The following is an 18,959-nucleotide window of genomic DNA, read 5'->3' as shown; positions in this document are numbered from 1 at the left end:
CACGTGACAGGCGGGCGCGGCGACAGAGGCGCCCGCCGGGGTCACGTGGCGGGGGCGGCCTGAGGCCGGCCTGGCCCCGCCCTCTCCTGGGTCACGTGATGGGGCGGGCGCCGCTGGGTAGTTGTCAGTGTGGGGGAGACTCAGGTAAAGTTGGTAACGCGGAGGCGGCGGCGGCCCCGGTAATTGCGCGCGGCCCCTTTAAATCCCGGCCCCGGCCGGGCGCCCCTCCCTCAGCCCGGGGAGGGCGGCAGCGGCCGGCGTGGGCCCCCGGCCAGGGGGAGGCGGCCCCGGCCCCGCTCCCTGCCCGGATCCGGACGCCGTGCGGCGGGTTTTGTTTACGGTCGGGTTCGCGGCCTAGTGGGCCCGGCCGAAGCCGGGGGCTCGCGTAGTGCGCGCGGCCGGGCCCGGGGAGGGGGTCGTGGGCGGGCGGCCGGGCCGGGTCCGGGGGCGATGGTGGGGGGCGGGGAATGGCGGCAGCGGCCATGAGGGCGGAAGCGGCGCCGCGGCCGGGCTCCGACCCTCCCCCCCCCCGTCCTGCCGGCTCCGAGGGAGCTGCCCGGCCTGGCCCCGCGCCCTCGGCCGCTGCCGGCCTTGACCTCCCCGCCGGATGGAGGCCCTGGCTGCCGCCCCTGCCCCTGCGCGGGGGGCGCCTCGCCCCGCACAATGGCCGGGCAGCCGCCTGCCGCCGCGCTGCCCCCGGGCCCTGCGCTCCCTGGCCGCGCTTCTTGCGCCGTGTGCTTGCCCGGGGGTCTCGCTGCGGGGGCCCCGCGCCTCCCCCCAGTGGCCGCGCAGCCCCGCTGGCTGGTCCCTTTCCTCCGGGCGCAGCCTCTCAAAGCCACCAGCCCTGCTGGCCTCGAGAGCCCGCAGCGGGGTGAGCCCGTCGGCGCCTGGCGAGAGCCACCCTCTTCGCTGCTGTTGGCCCTCGGGGCGTGAAACCTTTCTGGCCCTGTGGGCGGCTCATCCCCATTGTCCGCCGCTGGATCTGCCCTTCCCTCTCCCGAGCAGACTGATGCCAGTGCTGGCCGCTGGGAACTTCTAGAGTTCTCCTCCTGTCACTGCACGGTGACTCCTTCACCCCCGGGGCTGCCCTGGTGTCCTGCTGGTAGATATAACAGCGGTGGGTTTATTTCAGTGGCGTTCCCTACACCAGGTTGCTTTAGAAAGGCACTGCTGACCGCTTGTAGCAATTGTGCAGACGCTTGCGTGTGGCACCCTGTGCTCAGGTGGGCTCTGTAGGGCTTTACTGACTGTATCTGGAAACATAACTATGCGCAGCATCAGGGTACCCAGTGCTAATACATCTCTGGCCTGGAACAGGGTGAATTAAAGGAAATGATCCAGTCTTCTACACTTCCGTAGTGCTGTGCATCTCATGCATTTATTACATAACATGCTCCTCACAATCCAGCATAATCTTAGTTTAGGTAGAGCTCTAATTACCAAGATATTCACAGGAACCTGCAGCAACTTGGAATAATAATATATGGTACTTGTAGCTCCTGAGGGATCATTCTGGTTCATTAACACCCACACCAGTTCAGAATCGCATGTTACAGTATAGTTATGTAGCTTTTGAAACTATCTGTTCAGATTTCAGAGTAACAGCCGTGTTAGTCTGTATTCGCAAAAGGAAAAGGAGTACTTGTGGCACCTTGTTGCATCCGATGAAGTGAGCTGTAGCTCACGAAAACTTGTGCTCAAATAAATTGGTTAGTCTCTAAGGTGCCACAAGTACTCCTTTTCTGTCTGTTCAGAGCTTCCCAGTAAAATAATGACAGGTTTCAGCGTAGCAGCCGTGTTAGTCTGTATTTGCAAAAAGAAGAATAATGGTCGCTAATACCCCATTAAGATTTCAATAGCGCTTTATCTCTCAGCATTTTGCGAAAATCTGTATTTTCTATACCCATGAATTATTTCATCCATAACTGAAATGCATTTGCCTCTTTGCGAAATGTGGCATAACCCTTACAGACGATCCCTCTGTGCCAGGCTCTTTCCCGTGCACACGCTCCCCAGCCGTGCAGAATAATCATTCTAAACACTTTGCCCTTCTGTAGTCCTTTCATCTGAGACCTCAGAGCCTTTTTCAAATGTTAATGAAGCTTCATGGAGGGGGTGTGAAAATATCATCGTTCCCTTCTAACAGATAGGGAAACTGAGGCTGAGTCATGCTGTGACTTGCCTAAAGTCACGCAGGGAGTCTGGCAGAGCTGGGAATAGAACCCAGGTCACCTCCATCTGTTTTGTGCTCTGAACACTTCTTGCAATCGTGCATTTGACTGAGAGATCACTGCTCTACAAAATGCAACTGAGCCAGGATTTTTGATGGAACACATAGATTATTATAAATCTTACATTTCTTTGTCTCCCTTTTTCCTGAAGACCCCAAAATACCTACTAGCCTCCATAGACAGGAATCTTTTCTACCCGTGAAATGAAAAGCAGTGGAAAATAGGTTCAGAAAGTGAAGAGTAACTGCAGAGTAAATTATTAAAAACCTTAAATTAAAATGATAGTAAATTAAATTGCAAGCTCCTTGAGGTGTAGTGGTTGTGTCATAACATAGTTGTGGAGCACTGTGGCTTTGTCTGATGCTATATAAATATAGTGTTTCCCTTTTTGGCATATAATTCAGAAGTCAAACTGATTTGATAATGTTTTTCATTCTCTAGTTCATTTCATTCTAGAATACCTGGGACACAATGGAAGGAAACTGGAATCACTATTTTATTTATATAGCATCTGCCTCGAAGTACAAGATGCTTTACAATTTAAAAAAAAAAATACAGGTAAAATGAGTGACCAAAATACCAGTTAGAAACTTCAGTTAGATCAGACTGTCGCTGTTTCTGTGTGGTAGCGTTTCAGATGTCAGACTCCTGGACTAATATTCTGCATTTTTAATAGTGCTTAATCCCTAAGGGTTCCGAAGGGCTGCACAAACTAGAGTATGATCCTGGAGTGAATTCTTGGTAGGTGGAACCCTGGGCCTACCCAAAGCCTCACTGAAGTCTGTGGGGCACTGCACAGAGCTCATTGCAGGGTTGGGATCAGAACAGATACTTATATCAGTAGTTGCTTGCTGAGCTTTATACATAGTGGTTATTTAATTCACCATTGAAATGCTGCTGTGCCAGGATTGAAACATGGCAGCTGTTAAACCGGTGCCTAGGAACTACATAAGGGTTTAGGACAAGAAAGTAATAGAACCATATCCTACTGAAATTGCATATTAAGTTAGTACAGTATGAAACATGCATTATTACTTCCCTCTGGGCCTGCAATTCTGATGCCAAATTTAGTTTAATATGATAAATTGTTTGTCTGTGAAATATTTAGTGCTGGAGTAGATGTACCAGTGAGGAATAAGAGTAATGTTAGGGGAAGAATCGGGTATGGGGTGGGAGGGGGAGTTTGCTGGGATGGCTTTTTGTTTTCTGACTTCTATTAAAGTTTCTGCAGTGCTTTAAGGAGTGTGGGGGGGGGGGGGGGAGTTTTCTTCATTGACTCTACCCCCAAATGTTCTTATTGAGCAATGAGCCCTGTAGCACGGGTTTATTATGCTTTGTATCAGGCGGTGATACTGTTAGAGCCATTCTGGCAAATGCTAACAAATATCGTCTCATTGTTTCCTGGTGCTCCCCCTCTGTGTGTATCCGTCTCTTGTTTTATACTTGGATTTTAAGATGCTTGGGACAGAGATTATCTTCTTGTTCTGTTTTTGTATAGTGCGCAGCATGACTAGGACTCCTAAGTGCTGTGGTAATGCAAATAATAACAACAAAGGCAGGTGATTGTTACCCCCATGTTACAGACCGAAAAAGTGAGGCAGAGGTTGTGATTTGTCATAGTGTATCAGTCTGAGCTAGAACTCAGGAGTGCGGAGGTGATTTGTGTGTCAAACATTATTTGGCAATAAGATTTTTGCAGACTTGCCCATCGGGTAACAGATTTTATTGCTGAAGGAACTGAGCAAGATCTGGAAGTTTCAAAAAGTTCTGAAAAATCACTATTGTTTAGGAGTCTTTGTATGTTTAAAGATGTTTAAGATGTGGATATCCCAAGGAGGTGGACGACTTGACCTTTTGTGGGAAATTGCAGGAAAGATTGCATTAGAAGCATTCATTCAAGTGAACAACAGAAGCTGGTACAGGCCATCTCTCACTGGAGCAGCAAAATAGTGTTGCAGGTTTACAAACACAGTGCAAAGCTAACTTTAGGGGCTTCTGCTTTGTGCTCCAAAGGAAAGATTCAGTTGCACTGTCTACTCACTGTCTTTGAAGATTTAGCTTTCCCATCCCTTAGCACTGCCTCATGCTGAGAGGCTTTTCACTCGCTCCACCCTCCTACAGTACATTGGTTCCCACTTGAGGACACACAATTGATCTCCATGAATAAAGTTTCAGATAAGATACTGATCACTTGTTTCTCTTGCTGAGGTTTCTGTCTGCATGCATTATTTGTTCCTTCTTAGATTCGGGAGGTCCCACATGCTGCTAGTGAAGGGCCTATCGCTCCAGAGGTAGAGCTGATAGCCTTATTATCCCAGCGGTAAAGTATTCAAAGTTACTTAGTTCAGAGACTCATAAATAACTGAAATCCTCCTTGGTGCTTTTGAACGTACCTGGCATTCTTTATTCTTTGGAGCCGTTTAGGTATGGTGAGATTGCACAAGGTGTTACTGTCACGGCTGGACTTTCCTTGCATTGGGGGTGTAGGGATTTGCAATTTAATTTGGCTGTGATATATTTCCTGTGCCAAACTATGTCTGGACAGGAAGTCCTGAAATGATCATATAGCATTGCTGAAAGTGTCTCACTAGTTGCTGTGCCCTACATCGATCATGGGCAAAGTGATTTAATCCTGCGTAGAATTTTTGAAGGGTTTTGGAATCCCTCTGATGATATTTATAGCACTCTTCTTTCCGGAGTGTATTGGATTATAGATGACAAATTAATATTCCTAGAACAGGGTCACAGCCCAAATTACCTGGGTTTGTGTTTGAAGATGAGAGCTCTCTATTTCAAACAAACCAAGCCCACAAACCTGTTTAATGTTGGAAACATCTTGACTTGGAGAGTCACTTCCCCACCTTTCTCTGGGATGCGGGGAGTGATGAACTTGTGAGGAGCAGAGGATGAAAGCAGTGAGAACAGAGGTTCAGTTGATGGTCTTGAGGCTTTGAGCTGTTCGTTTTGTGCACTTATAAAGTGTCCACCTGGGTAGCATTGAGGTGCCTCTAAGCCATGTAGATGGAAGGATCCGCGTTGACGAATGCTAATTTATATTCCTCAGCCTCTTGCATTTGAGCAGTGGAATGTTAAAGGCTGCCTCCTACTACGGAGACACATATTTCTGCTCCAAAGATTTAGTCATGTAGATTTCGGGGAGGCAGGGGGGTGGGAGGCAGTCCTCTATGCAGGAACAGCCTAGGGTGTCTCAGCATGTGTGCAATGTTGTATCTTTCAGATATTGCGTATTACATGTTAGGGCTTCAGGAAATAGGAGAAGGTGGGTGGCCTTTTACTTTCACATCTCTGGAAATAGAGTTGGTGTATAGTGGTTTTGGGGGTATAAACTTTACTTTGGTGTCCCACCCACTCAGTACCCAGAGCCTTGGTACTGCCTTTTGTTTTCCGCTTCTAACCGTCTGTTCTCTCATCTCTCCCTCCCCCCCCGCAGAGTTCTACCTTGTAAATACTGTTATTTGTATATACTGTAAATGATGACATCGGTGGGCACTAGCCGAGCCCGGGGGCCCTGGGAGCAGACACAGGCACAGAGCCAGACACAGCACAAGCAGCGGCCACAGGTAAGGGAGTGTCCATGGAAACCAGCTGGCTTGGAGGTGGAGACTTGGCACCTTCAGCTGCTCCAAGCAATTGGCTAATAATTGGGCTTGGCCTAACACAGGGGTTCTCAACCTTTTTCTTTCAGAGCCGCTCCTCCCCCCCTCCCCCATACTATAAAAACTCCAGGCCCCAGCAGGGATGAGGCGGGGGCACTCAGGGCTCCTGGCTTCAGCCACCGGATGTGTGTGTCAGGGGGCCTAGGGGCTTTAGCCCTGTGGGACTCGGGGCTTCAGCCGTTGGGGGGGACTCCATGCTCTAGACTTCAGCCATGGGTCAGGGCTGGGGCTTTAGCCACGGGGTGGAGGGGCTCAGGGCTGCAGGTGGGAGAGGCAGGGGGTTCGGCTCTTGGGGAGGCGCCTCAGGGCTTCTGCCCCTCGTGGGCACTGGGGCTCAGGGCTTTAGACCCAGGCGGAGTGGTGGGCTCGGGACTTCAGCCCCGTGGCTCCGCTCCTGGCTTCAGCCCTGCTGGGGTGCCATGGCTCGGGGCTCCCTGCAGTTCTGCTCCCGGTTTCAGTCCTGTGCTTCAGCCACGGGTCCCTATAGCCCCCTAAAACCAGCTTGCGGACCCCCAGAGGGATGCGGATGCTGGCTGAGAACCATTAGCCTAACATACCTCCTAGAACAGCTTCCTCAGTGCTGAAGTGTGCTGCTGTGAGAGGCAGGTGGACAGGCTGACCAGGGGCTCTCTGACAGTGTGGTCACTGCTTCAGTGTCTCCAAGTGACAGCCTGAGCTGGAACCTCTCTGTGTTTTCCTGACCACTCCCTGCTCCTGTAGGTAAACCCAGCTGGCTGATGTGCCACTTGCAGAGTTTGCTTTGAGGTTCTTGTTTCTTCCTATACTGAGGGATCTGTCCTGGGAAGCTAGTTTATTGTGAGATTGTTGGTTTGCACAGGTTCAGTGGCATTTCGTTCTCCTTCAGACGTCTCCACCTGCCTCTTTCATCTTTATCTCCACTTTGAGACCTCCCATCTGTGTGCCCCTCTTCCCCCCACTCCTTACTGGTGTTCTCAAGGAAGCTGTAAGTGCTTAGAAGAGAGTTAGTTTGAAATGCACTGCTGTAACCCTCCTCCATCATCCTCTGCAATCTCTCTAGGCCACTGCAGAACAGATTCGACTTGCACAGATGATTTCGGACCACAACGACGCTGACTTTGAGGAGAAGGTGAAACAAGTGAGTGTGGGGAATGGGGAGAACTCAGGGTGGAGCAGCTTCTCTAGCTAGACTGGAAGTTGGCAGCTCTGTTTTCAGGAGCTGAAGTGTCAGCTGTGTTGAACCCGAGGCTGAGAACAACAATAGCAACTCTGAAATAAGCCAGAACAGGCCCGGGTTGTCAGGCTAGTGATGGAGGGCTGAGGGGAAGCAGGTCAAAGGGGCAGCTAACTCAGATACCTTTGCCAGGCCAGGTGGAGGTCTGCCCTTCATTGTCATCTTGTTCCTTGTGTTAAGAGATCTCTGCAGTGGAGCAGACCCAGGGAGAGCTGCCCTTGGGATAATAAGCTGCATTGGTCAGAGGAAGCAGATACTAAATCTTGTGTCCCACATGTGAGCTCATGAGGTTGAGCCATCAGCCTTCCAGTTCTCTCTGCAGCACGATCACCCTCTTGTTGTGAGGGCCTCTGGCCAACACCTGGAGTCACTTTGGGATTTGCAAGGCCCTGCCTCCACGTTGACTGGTGAGAGGTGACTTTAGGATTTCTGAGACATGGGGGCACCTTCACTCCTGCTTCTCTGGCCACCCAGTGTACGTTCTGGGGCACATGGTTAAACTCAGGGACAGCAAGGAGACATCCATGCCTGGACACTTCTTGGTAGCTCTTCTCTTCTGCAATTACAGGTTTTCTCTCCTCTCGAACCCAAGGCATTTCTTAGCTCTAAGGAGGTGTCAGTCCTCTCTGGGTTTGGAATGAGCTGATTGTGTCCTCTTCCTCCCCACAGCTGATTGATATCACGGGCAAGAACCAAGATGAGTGTGTGATTGCTCTGCACGACTGTAACGGGGATGTCAACAGAGCCATCAACGTGCTGCTGGAGGGGAATCCGGACACGGTAGGACAGGCTCCTTCAGCTTTGATTAGCAAAAAGGTGGTTGTGTGAAGCCTGGTTGGAGCTAGTGATCTCCAGGTAATACAGCTAAGTGCACGAAGAGCACATGGGATGGGGTAGCTTATAAAGGGCTGTCTGACAGTGCAAGTCAGGAGGCCCTGACAGTTAAGAGTGCAGTGTGTGTGTAATGGGGGGCCATGCCCTGGCTTGTTTAGCGGCCTTTCCTGTGTGTGCATTGGGGAACAGATCAAGATCGAGTCATCTGACAGCCTCAAAGGAAGCAAGTGAGTAATCTAGTAAACCTCTGTTTCTTTCTGTGTCTCCTGAACTTTAACATCTTTGGCCCTGGGTTTTTACCCTGATCTTGGTGCAGTCCCATGTCTCTCAGCTGATGTGTTCGCCATTGCATGGGCTGTCCCTGCTGTGTCCTGCTAGGGTCCAGCTCTTCTAGGTGCGGTGTGTCCTTCTAGTTCGACTTGAGTTCCGTGGTTCATTTGAGTGCTCACATTCTGTCATACTTAGTTAACCCTCAGAACGACCCTCTCAATAGGCATCTGCCCAAAGGAAGCTTCCCCCCTAGCACTAGTCCATCACCTTTATGGTAAAGCAGCCCAAACAGTTTCATCAGTTGTAACCGAATCAATATCGATGAATAATGTCAAAGCTGTCAGGCCCTTCCATACTGCAGCTGAAAGTCAGATCTTGCCTATCTGGGTACAGTGGGGTAGTGTTGGTAATGGAAGGCTGATCTTAACCAAATTTCCTGGCTCTGCTGGGTTTGAGACTGTCACTTTAGTGTATGGTGCATTAGCTGGGTTTCTTTTAGAAAAAAGTAAAAAAACGATGTTCTAATTACTGAATTGTATGTCCCTGCCATCTGTATTCTGCATATCATCTCTCCTTCCGATCTGTGGACTCCCACATGCTTTGGCATATCTGTACTGTCCGCGTGGTGGATGCTTCCATGCCTTCACGGAGCCATGTGGGTTTAAGGGCCAGCCCTTTCTGCCCAGAAGCATGCAAAAACTGGCTGTCAGTTAGCTGTAAACTCATTTTAAAAACAACAGGAGTACATCTAACCTAGGCAAATCTCAGCTGTGATTCTGTGCTTCACCCAGAATCACTTCCAGGGCTTCTTCCAATAAAACCGACATGCCATTAAAATCTTAGCGGTTTAATTTCTTGAATGAACGAAAATAATGTTATGGGTTATATCAAATGTTATCATGAAAATAATGTTGTGGGTTATATCAAATCTGAAGGTAAGCCGTTTCCTTTACATGGGCAGCTGAGCCACTCAGCAGTGCAAGATGCCAGACACAGTCACTGCAGTAGCTTTGCAAAGGCAGGACCAGCTTTGGCAGGGTAAAACCCTCTCCACACCAGCCACTTCTTTAGTCTGCAGTGCCATAGGGGGCTTGCAGGTTGCCACCTGCAGCAATCTGAGCAGAGTCTTCATCTGCACTGAAATTGGTGAGGGCTTTCTGAGCCTCTCTTGGTCTGAGTTCAACTTCTGCTGACAACTCAGTGAAAAGATGTTTGTTAGGATGATGCGCCATTGATAATGAGTGTCTCAAAGATGCCCTAACACTGGTGAGCACTAGCTCACTTGCTTAACGGAGTAGTATTGGAACGTGTCACACTTCAGAGGATAGAAGAGCAGACAGGATATTAGTTCTGAGTTTGATTTTTTTTATAGTTGTGCTGTACAAAGTAAATATTATCCTGACTTCCTTCTGAGTGAGTTGCCTGTGAAGAGAGACTCCTCTGGTTTGAGGCCAGCGTGTGCCTAAAAGCTTTTTTGCCACTCTGTGTGTTGCCATCCAAGGCCAGCTGTTCGTTAGTCAGCAAGTTTGTCAGTGACTTGTGACTCAGTGTTAATTGTGCTAACGGTGTGCAGCATTGGTTCAATATGAATGTGAAACCACTTCATACTGGCATGAAATAAAACTGCTGTGGGTGATTGGGGTGAGGTGGTGATGTGTTGTTTAATTAAACTCGGAATGACTTGAGCTTCCCTGTTTGTGGGGTTTTTGGTGCTTCTCACAATGCTCTCCTCCCTGGAACCAGGCAGGTGTGTAGGAATGCCTGTGTGGTGGGAACAGCGGGTACCCTGGGATTTTTTTGTAATTTCCAGAGTTAACATGTTATGTGAACAGATACTGGGGCCCCAAAAAGTGACACCTTTTTGGGTTGTTTTGCCAAAAAACACAGGCAGTTCCTTCCTCCCTGTACGGCCAAAATGTTACTTTTCAAATGACTGAGATAACATGATGTTTTTCTAGCAATCCTTTAATTGGGTCTTCTCTGGGATGAGTGACCTAGCGTGGATCTGTGCCTGAGATCCCAAGGTAATAAGCTGAGTGATCACTGAAACTTCTTAAAAGTTTCTGTGGCTACTGAGAAATCACTTCCATTCCCTTAAATGAGGGCAAGTGAGTACCCTGTCTGGGGGGCTGTAGCCTGAGGGGTCTCAGACAGCAGAGAAAAGTCAAACTGGTCCACGTGTGGAGTGACTTAAAAGAGATGATGGTTCTTTCTTCAGTTCCTGGGGCAGAGCTATTTGGGTTATAAGAGCAAGCACAGCTCAAATTATTGATTGGCCTCTGAGATGGGCTAAAACAAAACAGCACCCCTCAACCCTGTACAGCTGCCTGCAGGTCAGCAGGAGAGAAGCCTGTCATGTCCATGCTGTGTCTGTTCTGAGGGACATCACTTAAAATGAAAGAATGCAAACCGAGGAACAAGCATTCTTGGGTGGGTAACTTTCTGAGCGAAAGCTGCCAGGAGCCTGTCAGCTCAGACAGTGGAGAGGAAGTTGGCGGTGGCTGTGATGTGATGTGAAGCTTTGGATAAGTGCCTATCTTGCTTTATTGGAACAGTTTTCTGTCTTCCCTCATTATATTTCCCCCAGGATGTTAAATTATGCATGTAGCCTGCATCCAGTGTTGATCAAATAATGAACTTCTTTCCCCCTCTGCTAAACTTCAGCATTCCTGGGAAATGGTTGGGAAGAAGAAAGGAGTCTCTGGGCAGAAGGACAGCGGGCAGACAGAACCCAGCGAAGAAGGCAAAGAGAACCGGGACAGGGATCGGGATTACAGCCGGCGACGTGGCGGGCCACCAAGACGAGGCCGAGGCACCAGCCGTGGAAGAGAGTGTATGAGCCTGCCCTTTAATAGCAACTATAACTATCATGGTACATGGCAGGCAATTAAAGTGTTGTGCTGACGTTCGTTTTAAAGCTCATAAGTCTAGAAAAATGACTACAAAAATCATCCTCTTGTATGTGTGCAGAGTCCCATCTGGTGCCCGCAGCTGGTTCCCTGACCCTTTGGCATCTGAGTCCCTGGGTGATGGATTCAAGCCATAGCTGCCAAACGGCACTAACTGAAGCAAAACATGGTGCCATAGCATCTATAGCTCTGTGTCAGTTTCCCACACAACCCTCACCACATGCTCTAGAGTCTCCTTCCTTGAGTTCAAAATGATGTTGAAAGTTGTCCTAGTGTCATTCTCCGTGTCTTTCAGTTCGGGGCCAGGAGAATGGATTGGATGGTGGTAAGAGTGGAGGCTCCTCTGGAAGAGGCACAGAGAGAGGGAGACGGGGCCGTGGACGAGGCAGAGGTACACAAAGTGGGGGTTGTGTGCCGGGGGTGGTGGATCCGATGTAGCTATTTCCAATTGACTTCAAAAAGCTCTTCTGTAGAGAGCTCTTGAGGGGCTGAATAGAAGTCACGGGCTTTCCATGAAACAACCTGAGTTGTTTGGTAATTGCTGATGAGACCGTGTCCTGTAGATTTGGAGTCTGGCCTCTCATATTTGTGCCTTGTGATCGATGGGGAGCTAATCTGTGGCTGGAATCATTTGTCCCTATTTACACCGCTAACATGTAATTCACATGCATGTAAAGGAGCAGTCTGAAATCTTATCAATGCAGGAAGATGCTGAACATGGTCATATACTGGGCGTCTGAAATGCCGCATAGTGTTAAACACTTACCTTCCCGGCAACACACAGCAAAGCTGTGAGCCTTGCTGTTTGACAGCAGGACTACACTGATGTGTGTTTGTCTCTTACAGGTGGCTCTGGAAGGCGGGGGGGAAGATTTTCTGCCCAGGGCATGGGGTAAGTTTTTATTGGATACAAAACAAGAAAAGCAAGATAATTTGTGAATTTGTTTCTGCACGGGGGTGGGCAGGGGACAACATAAGTCTGGTTAAACTAACTGGTGGGTTCTGTCATTCCTTGCTGGTTTGTGTATCTGTCCCATTGCAGCAGCTGTATCATACTGAGTTGCATTTGGAATGGCTAAGACAGCAGTAGGTTTGTCTTACAAAGTGGACGGGGTCTGCTTAAACTATGTCCTGGTTTAAATGTGATTGATTTTCATTCACAGCAGTTACAAGGAAATCTAAACTTGCTCCCCCCAATCTGTGTTCCAGAACTTTCAACCCAGCTGATTATGCAGAGCCAACCAGCACGGAAGAGAACTATGGGAATAGTAACAACACATGGAACAGTACTGGTAGCTTTGAGCCCGACGATGGGACAAGTAAGTGACCTCCATGCTTCCGTCCCATTGCTGCCTGCTGGTTAGATCAAAAATTGGTTTCTTGCAAGTCCCCTTCAGTCACATGGATAAAATAGCAAGGGAATGGATTGTGGATTCAGGGCAGGAATTCAGTGTCCTGCCTTCCTTATACCCAATGCTGTTCTTGTTGCAAGTGTCCAGGGTGCGTTCCTTGGTTTTCCTGGTAAGTTTTACTCTCCGACACTTTGAGGTTATCAGTGGAAGTGTGACAGCTGCACAGTCAGATCTGGCCTGTGGACTGGAAGCACCTGGGTCATGCAGTGCCCTGCTACGAGCTGGTGAAGGTGCTGACCAAGGGCACTGGCACGCTTGCCTCTGACTGCTTTCTGGCATGGGGGCTGTGTTTTGGCACACCTGTCAGCACAGAGGACATTGTGTAAACAGCGATAAGGCTGACTGGTGGTAGCTTTTCCTTGCACGTAGTGCATCCTCCTGAGCCAAGCTTTCTGCGTTCAGATGTCCGCTTTCGCTGTATTCCGACGTGGGGAGTGCTCTGCTTCCTGCCCCAAACTGTTTGCAAGATGAGATCTTAATACAGAAAGCTGGCTTCTGGGGAATTGATGCCCAAGGCCTCCCTTTTTGTCCAGGAGTTCTGCTCCTCACTGAGCTGTCCAAGCACTCTTCTCTTGCTGTTTTCTTGCATTGTGAAAATGGGGTGGTGTTTTCATATAAACATTGAGAGTGGGTTGTGAGATTTGAGTAGATGCAATTTTGGCAATGCAGTAACTGGACATAGTCTCATGGGACACTCTCTAATTAAAGCTAGTCTTGAGACATCTGTGCGTTTTTAGAGGGGAGCAGTATCTTACACCACAGTGGGGTCAGAACTTCTGTGCTTCTCAGCTCTCTCCTCTGAGTTACTCAAGTGAGCCCAAGCTCCTGCCACATACATCAGACTTTTAAAACAGACTGTTCTGACACTGTCCCGTTCGTCTGCCTGCCTCAGCTATGACAGTTCAGTTTTATTTTCCTTCTTCCAAAATACCAACTGAAGACCTGTTACTTGTTAGTTTCCATTGAGTACGTTCTGTCTGTGTAAGGAAGTGGTTAATATCGTAATTATGCTGTAGTTATGGTAATCTAGCAAATGCATTTTTCTGTCTCACTTTCAAAGCTGCTGTTCATTAGAATGGATTATTGCACCTTCCCAGCATGTAGCTCTAATTTTGTTCCTCTTTCAAAGACAGGGAATAGCCTTTTCAGAAAAATCACTTTTTTGGTCACAGCTTTTTAGCAGATTGACACTCCTGCCGATGGGTCTGAGACAGTGTAGCCATTTAATCTGGACTGTTAGAGGGCTGGATAAGAATCCATGCCTTTGGGGCAAGGGAATGTTTTTGTTTACACTGCGTAGGATAAAAGAATGGATAGAAACACGCCACTTCTACTTACTGCAAGTTCATACCTTTCTTTTCCAAGTAGATTTTCATTGTGTGTACACCCAAACCAGTGTTCTTAGGAAGGATAAATCTAACCAGAGTCTGTAGTTACTGGGTGGGGAGAGAGCATTGCTTCACTCCACATAGAAGGATCCAGGTTTGCTTCTGTGCTACAGTGTGTTCATGGTGTAAATTTCATGATAAGTTCTTTACAAACATGTCATGCATTATCATTTTATGTTTCCATTTTAGCAGCCTTGAGCATCTCTCTTTAATTTTAGCAATATCCACAGGTACAATGTTACTGGTGTACGTGGGGGCAATGAAACTTGTTCTCAAGCCAAAATTTCACTGGTTGTTTTTCTTTTTCTTTTCTTTTTTGTTTCAGGACTTGATTTCATTGGGGGTGAGGGCTCAAATTATCCCCGAAAATTTGACACTGCTCCTGGTATGATACATCCAGGTGCACTAACTGCCCCGGATACCTTTACTTTATAGCTTATTTTAAAAACTGAAATATCTGTGGATATGTCATTCTTATGAATATTTGATGTTTGTTCTGACTGTGCTTTTACTAATGCTGACACCTTAAATGTAAATCAGGAGCGGTTATGTCTAAAGGCGCATGGGTGATGTAAATTCCAGGTTCAGCCACTGCTTGTCTGCACCCTCAGCACCACCAGGTCTGTGGCCCCGACAGCACCCTACCCAGTACAAGGAAGTGCCAGGCAGCTGGGTCTCTCTCACGCAAACGCAGACAGTTCTGACCTGGCTAGCTCCTAGTGCTGCATGTACCCTGAGTCCCAGGCTCAGCGACGCAGTGCTCTGCTCCCTGGCCTCCAGAGCAAGTTTCTGCAGAGGGTTTGCAATGCTGCTGCAGGTGTAATTAGACCTGCTAGGCACTATCAGCACATCACTCCTACTTACAGCTGCTTCTTGGTAAGCATTGCATTGATTAGTCGCTGCTCTGGCATTCACCACTGTGCGACATTACTCCTCCGTCCTGTGCACACATATGCCCGGGGTTCCTGGATGTCTGAGATTCCACGTACTTGATGCCTCAGAGATTTAGGGCCTTGTCACTTTGCTTCCTGCCTTTGGGATCTTTTACTATTGCGCACTTTAAGACCTGAAGGGGCCATCAGATCATCAGGTTTGAGCTCCTGTATCACACAGGCCAGAGAATTTCAGTCATCCCTACATTGAGCCCAGTAGCTTGCTTGACTAAAGCAGATCTTCCAGAAAGGCAGCCAGTCTCAATCTGAAGACTTCAAGGGATGGAGAATCCACCGCTTTACCATGGAAAGTGAAGAATAAATGGGGAAAGCTTGGCCGTTGAAGTCAAAGCTTGTTTTTCTGGATAAGGATCCTGTGAGGGTTCGGGTGCAGGTTTTCCATTACCTGCTTCTCCTCCCAGTTTTACCCCGAGATTAAGCCTGCATGTCCCTTTCGTCTGCAGTTTCCTGTTCCTTTGTGGCCAGTTTACAGCTCTGAGCTGAGACCTCCAGCCGTGGGTAGTGCACAAGCTGTTAGTGTGAAACCAGCTGCTGGAATTCTGCCATTCAGTGTCGCACCCGTTTGTGTGTGCATCTGGATTTACATTCCGTGGAGCTTCTCGAGCCCAGTCGCTCTTCTCTGAATTCGGTCAGTGAATATCCAATATCCTGTGGCACCTGCAGGCCTCCTGGTCAGTTACGGGAGCAGCAGACTCTGATGTTAACGTTAGAGAGATGTCCGAAAAGAATAGAAAGGGGCCACCGAGGAGTCCCTCTCTTCAAGCTTGTGACAAGTGCAACAGGGCCCCAGGCTGTCCAGAGGGAATGGCTAGCTGCTGTTACGGGAACAGGCTGTCACCTGAACTACTATCTGGTACTAGCTGACTCAATGACTGCACCTCTGCTGCCTTGAAAATGGATAATATTCCTCCCAGCCAACTCCTTCCCTAAGAGAGGGGAGCAACTGCCCTGGAAGAGACTCCCTCACCAGGCGGGAGAGGGCAGGGCAGGGCAGGCAATCTCCTGTCTTTCTGAATAGGACACTGTCTTGAGTGCCAGAGTGCTGGATTCGCTGGAGATGATCTCGCTTGGCCAGGAGCTTAGCGGGATGTTTGGTTTATTTTCAGCAAGGTAGATATACAGCGTGCTGGTTAGGAAACCATCCATTTCCTTTCTGGAGAGCATCTTGAATCAAAAGCAGCTCTTTGCATACACTTCTCCTTCCCTCTCCATGTGCAAGAAATCTCGATCAGGGCTGGACTGGGTGTGCGACACCTGTAAAGCAGCCTGGTAGGGAGAAGTTTTGGAGTGTAGGGAAAGCCTTTCTCATGGGTCTGGAAGCTGAAGAGTTTAGCTCAGCCTTCCTTGCCCTGCTCTTCCTCTTGTTCCCAAAACTGATCTGAGAAAAGGAAATTGAAATGGGGCCCAGGGCCATGTCCTGCAGCACAGACTCTGTTTCCTGCTTTCTGCCAATCACAACTGGATTGAGGTACCTAGCCTCTGCCTGGGTAGGGAGATGGGCTCTAGTCCCTGAAGGTCTGGAAAAGGAGCCTTCACACTGCTGCTGAGGGAGCAAAGAAGCAGATGAGAAATGAGGAAAGCTGGCTTTAACTCTTCCCCACCCCCCAAAAGGGTAGCGTGTACTCTTCCCCTGCCTGTGTTATAGCAAAGGGGGAGTTCTCCAAGTGTGGGATGCCCAGAGGCTGCAAGGACCCCAGGGGTTAAACTGTATTAATGTTTTGATCCTAAATAGAATAAAATATTTAGAGGTTTGAATCGGCTCAGTTTATCAGGCAAAATAAACAATAGGCTCTGCTAGTAATTTGCTTCCTTGGTGCTCTCAAGCAGCTGCATCTCTGGAACTGGGAGACTTTTCAAGTCTTGGCCTGACAATGATAGACTATATGGAAATTCCCCTCCCCCCCCTCCAAATCTGGGAGAGTTCTGACTAGCCTCTAAGAACCGGAGACCAAAATGTTCCACTTTTACAAGATCTAAAAAGCTCGTCAGCTGATTAAGGTGGTGTTGTCAGAGGCAAAACTTGTCCTATTCTTGTAAATGTCTATAGAATTAACCCTGTTGGCTGTGTGGCTTTTTTTTTTTTGTTAGTCTGGTTTGTATGGGTGCAAATGACTGGGTGAAAAGTGGCAGGCTGCTTTTGTGCCCTGATTTTCTGATGTGAAATGCTCCCCCTCTCCTCCCACCCCAGGACCTAAAATTAAGTCTCTAGTGGACTCTGAAGTGAGCATGCTACACCCAGAATGCTCAGTTCAAACTGAGGTGTGTGTGTGTGTGTGTGGGGAGGGGGGAACAAGGGACTTGGAACTGGCTTGTAGGGGATGCAGTCAGGTTAAAAACAAATTTTTTAAAAAGTAAATTTGTCTATCTTTACAAATCAAATCTTGGACCATTGAAACCAACATGATGATCTTTTCACTGCAGTATTTTATCTGTTCGTCTTTTGTATTTGTCTGAAATTGAGCAAGGAAAATTCATGAATCGTAGATTTCACTTTCAGAGTCTCATGCGCTAGGCAAAGTGCCCCCTGTGTTGGGTTTCAAACGCTGCAGGGAAACGTTCTCATTGAAACGAAAATAAACCCAGGGAAACATTTCAGTTCTTGGGTCTTATGAAAGCTTGTTTACGAAACTGAAACTTGGGACTGAACTTTGATCTGACAGTGTCCCTTTAAAAAAACCCATATGATTGCTAGCCAGTCTAGCTGCATGGTGGTGTCCCACAGGAGAGCTGGACTTTGGCGCCACCTCTGGCAGAAGACACTCTGGAGGTGGTGCTCTCGGTCTCTGCTGGGCTGGGGATAGCTGGTTGTGGGTACAGCTACGGCAAGGAGAGGGGGAAGCAGGAAAACGGATGGTTCTGAGCAAAGGGGCTGGGGAAGAACCCAGGGAGCCTCCTGGCTAAACCCAATACCCTGAGTTTCTGCTTTGGTGTTGGGGTGTGTCTGTGTGCAGCATTTCTTAGCCTCTTGCCTGTGCCTGGTTGGTGAGAAAGAACCCATCCAGCTGCCTGCTATGCTCCCAAATCGCTTGCCTGGCTTTTGTAAGAAATGGGGCTACGACACGTAGCAAACTTCCCAAACCCTTGCTTTCCTTGTAGGTGCTTGGAGGACAGCGACGGAGGAATGGGGAACAGAGGACTGGAATGAAGATGTAGGTACTCTCAATCCCCTCCCCATGCTAGAAGGGGGACAAAACCTGCTAGCTGAGGACTGTAGGAATAGCCCCAAACCAGGCTCCTTGTTCCAGGAACTGCACTGCACGACTCAGGTGGATTAAATATTGTCGCTACTGAACTCTTGGAAAGTTAACACTGCGAGTTTGCAGCTTGGAAAGCGTTGCCTCCTGTGGATCTGTAATATCCACGCTGGGGGCTGGGGGGAGGGAGTCTGGATGCAGAATGTCAAGTATCTTTGCTTGTCTTTATTGCCAAGGTTGTGCTTTTTATGCCTGTTTCCAGGAGCTCTGAGCTCTTCCTTCTGTGTTAATCTGTGGTTTGTCTCATGTTCATCTCGTTGCTTGATCTGTGTTCTCGGCATCTGATTCCACTGCTTCAGAAGAAACTTTGCCTTGGTTTTTAAAGTTCTCCTAACTTTGGCCCTCATCCAGCTGCCATTTAAATCAAGGGAGAGTTTTGCTATCACCTTAAATGGCTGCAGGACTGAGCCCTTTATTGTACATTTTTTCACTTCCTTTCAGCTGGGCAGCTGGAGTTGACAGCAAAGGAAAAGGCATTCATTCTTCAAGTGCTGTCCGAAGGAAGTGTTAGAGCTGTGTGTAGAAACACAGGCAGTTAGAGCTGTTCCTGCGCTCATCAGGTCTCTGCTTGAAGGCAGTCTGGACACCCTTTCTTGTGTTACATGGAGGCCCTTTGCACACCAAGCAAACGCTCTGGCCTGGGATGGTTTTCTGTGATTTTTTTCTGGCCATTACTTGCAGAGGTGCTTGCAACAGTTCTTGGGCTTCTCTCTCCGGGATAAAAGCTGTTTATATACAAATATAGTCCACTCTAAACTATGTGGGGGCTGCTCTAAAACTTCCCATCCATCTATCCTGAGCATTCCTTAGAATTCAAA

The 18,959-nt window shown here is 48.5% G+C and overlaps 1 protein-coding gene across 50 annotated transcripts in view; it reads left to right on the top strand.

Annotated features, from left to right (window-relative positions):
- The first annotated feature begins 10 nt into the window (after positions 1-10).
- Positions 11-18,959, top strand: part of UBAP2L (ubiquitin associated protein 2 like) — a 43,569-nt gene continuing 24,620 nt past the window's right edge. For 6 of the 50 annotated variants that reach the window (XM_037882625.2, XM_037882618.2, XM_037882615.2 and 3 more), the window contains exons 1-9: positions 12-144; positions 5,683-5,812; positions 6,948-7,025; positions 7,791-7,901; positions 10,890-11,097; positions 11,430-11,525; positions 11,981-12,026; positions 12,344-12,453; positions 17,984-18,036. In XM_037882625.2, the coding sequence (XP_037738553.1) occupies positions 5,723-5,812; positions 6,948-7,025; positions 7,791-7,901; positions 10,890-11,097; positions 11,430-11,525; positions 11,981-12,026; positions 12,344-12,453; positions 17,984-18,036 (792 nt within the window). In that variant the 5' untranslated portion in view covers positions 12-144; positions 5,683-5,722. Of the gene's footprint in view, positions 145-5,682; positions 5,813-6,947; positions 7,026-7,790; positions 7,902-10,889; positions 11,098-11,429; positions 11,526-11,980; positions 12,027-12,343; positions 12,454-14,259; positions 14,335-17,983; positions 18,154-18,959 lie in introns of all 50 variants that reach the window. The other 44 variants (XM_037882627.2, XM_037882624.2, XM_037882622.2 and 41 more) reach the window with 31 other exon arrangements.

Source organism: Chelonia mydas, chromosome 24 (assembly GCF_015237465.2).
Source record: "Chelonia mydas isolate rCheMyd1 chromosome 24, rCheMyd1.pri.v2, whole genome shotgun sequence".
NCBI classification, from domain to species: Eukaryota; Metazoa; Chordata; order Testudines; family Cheloniidae; genus Chelonia; species Chelonia mydas.
The sequence above is the reverse complement of the archived record's forward strand: the minus strand, read 5'-3'. Positions and strand labels throughout refer to the sequence as shown.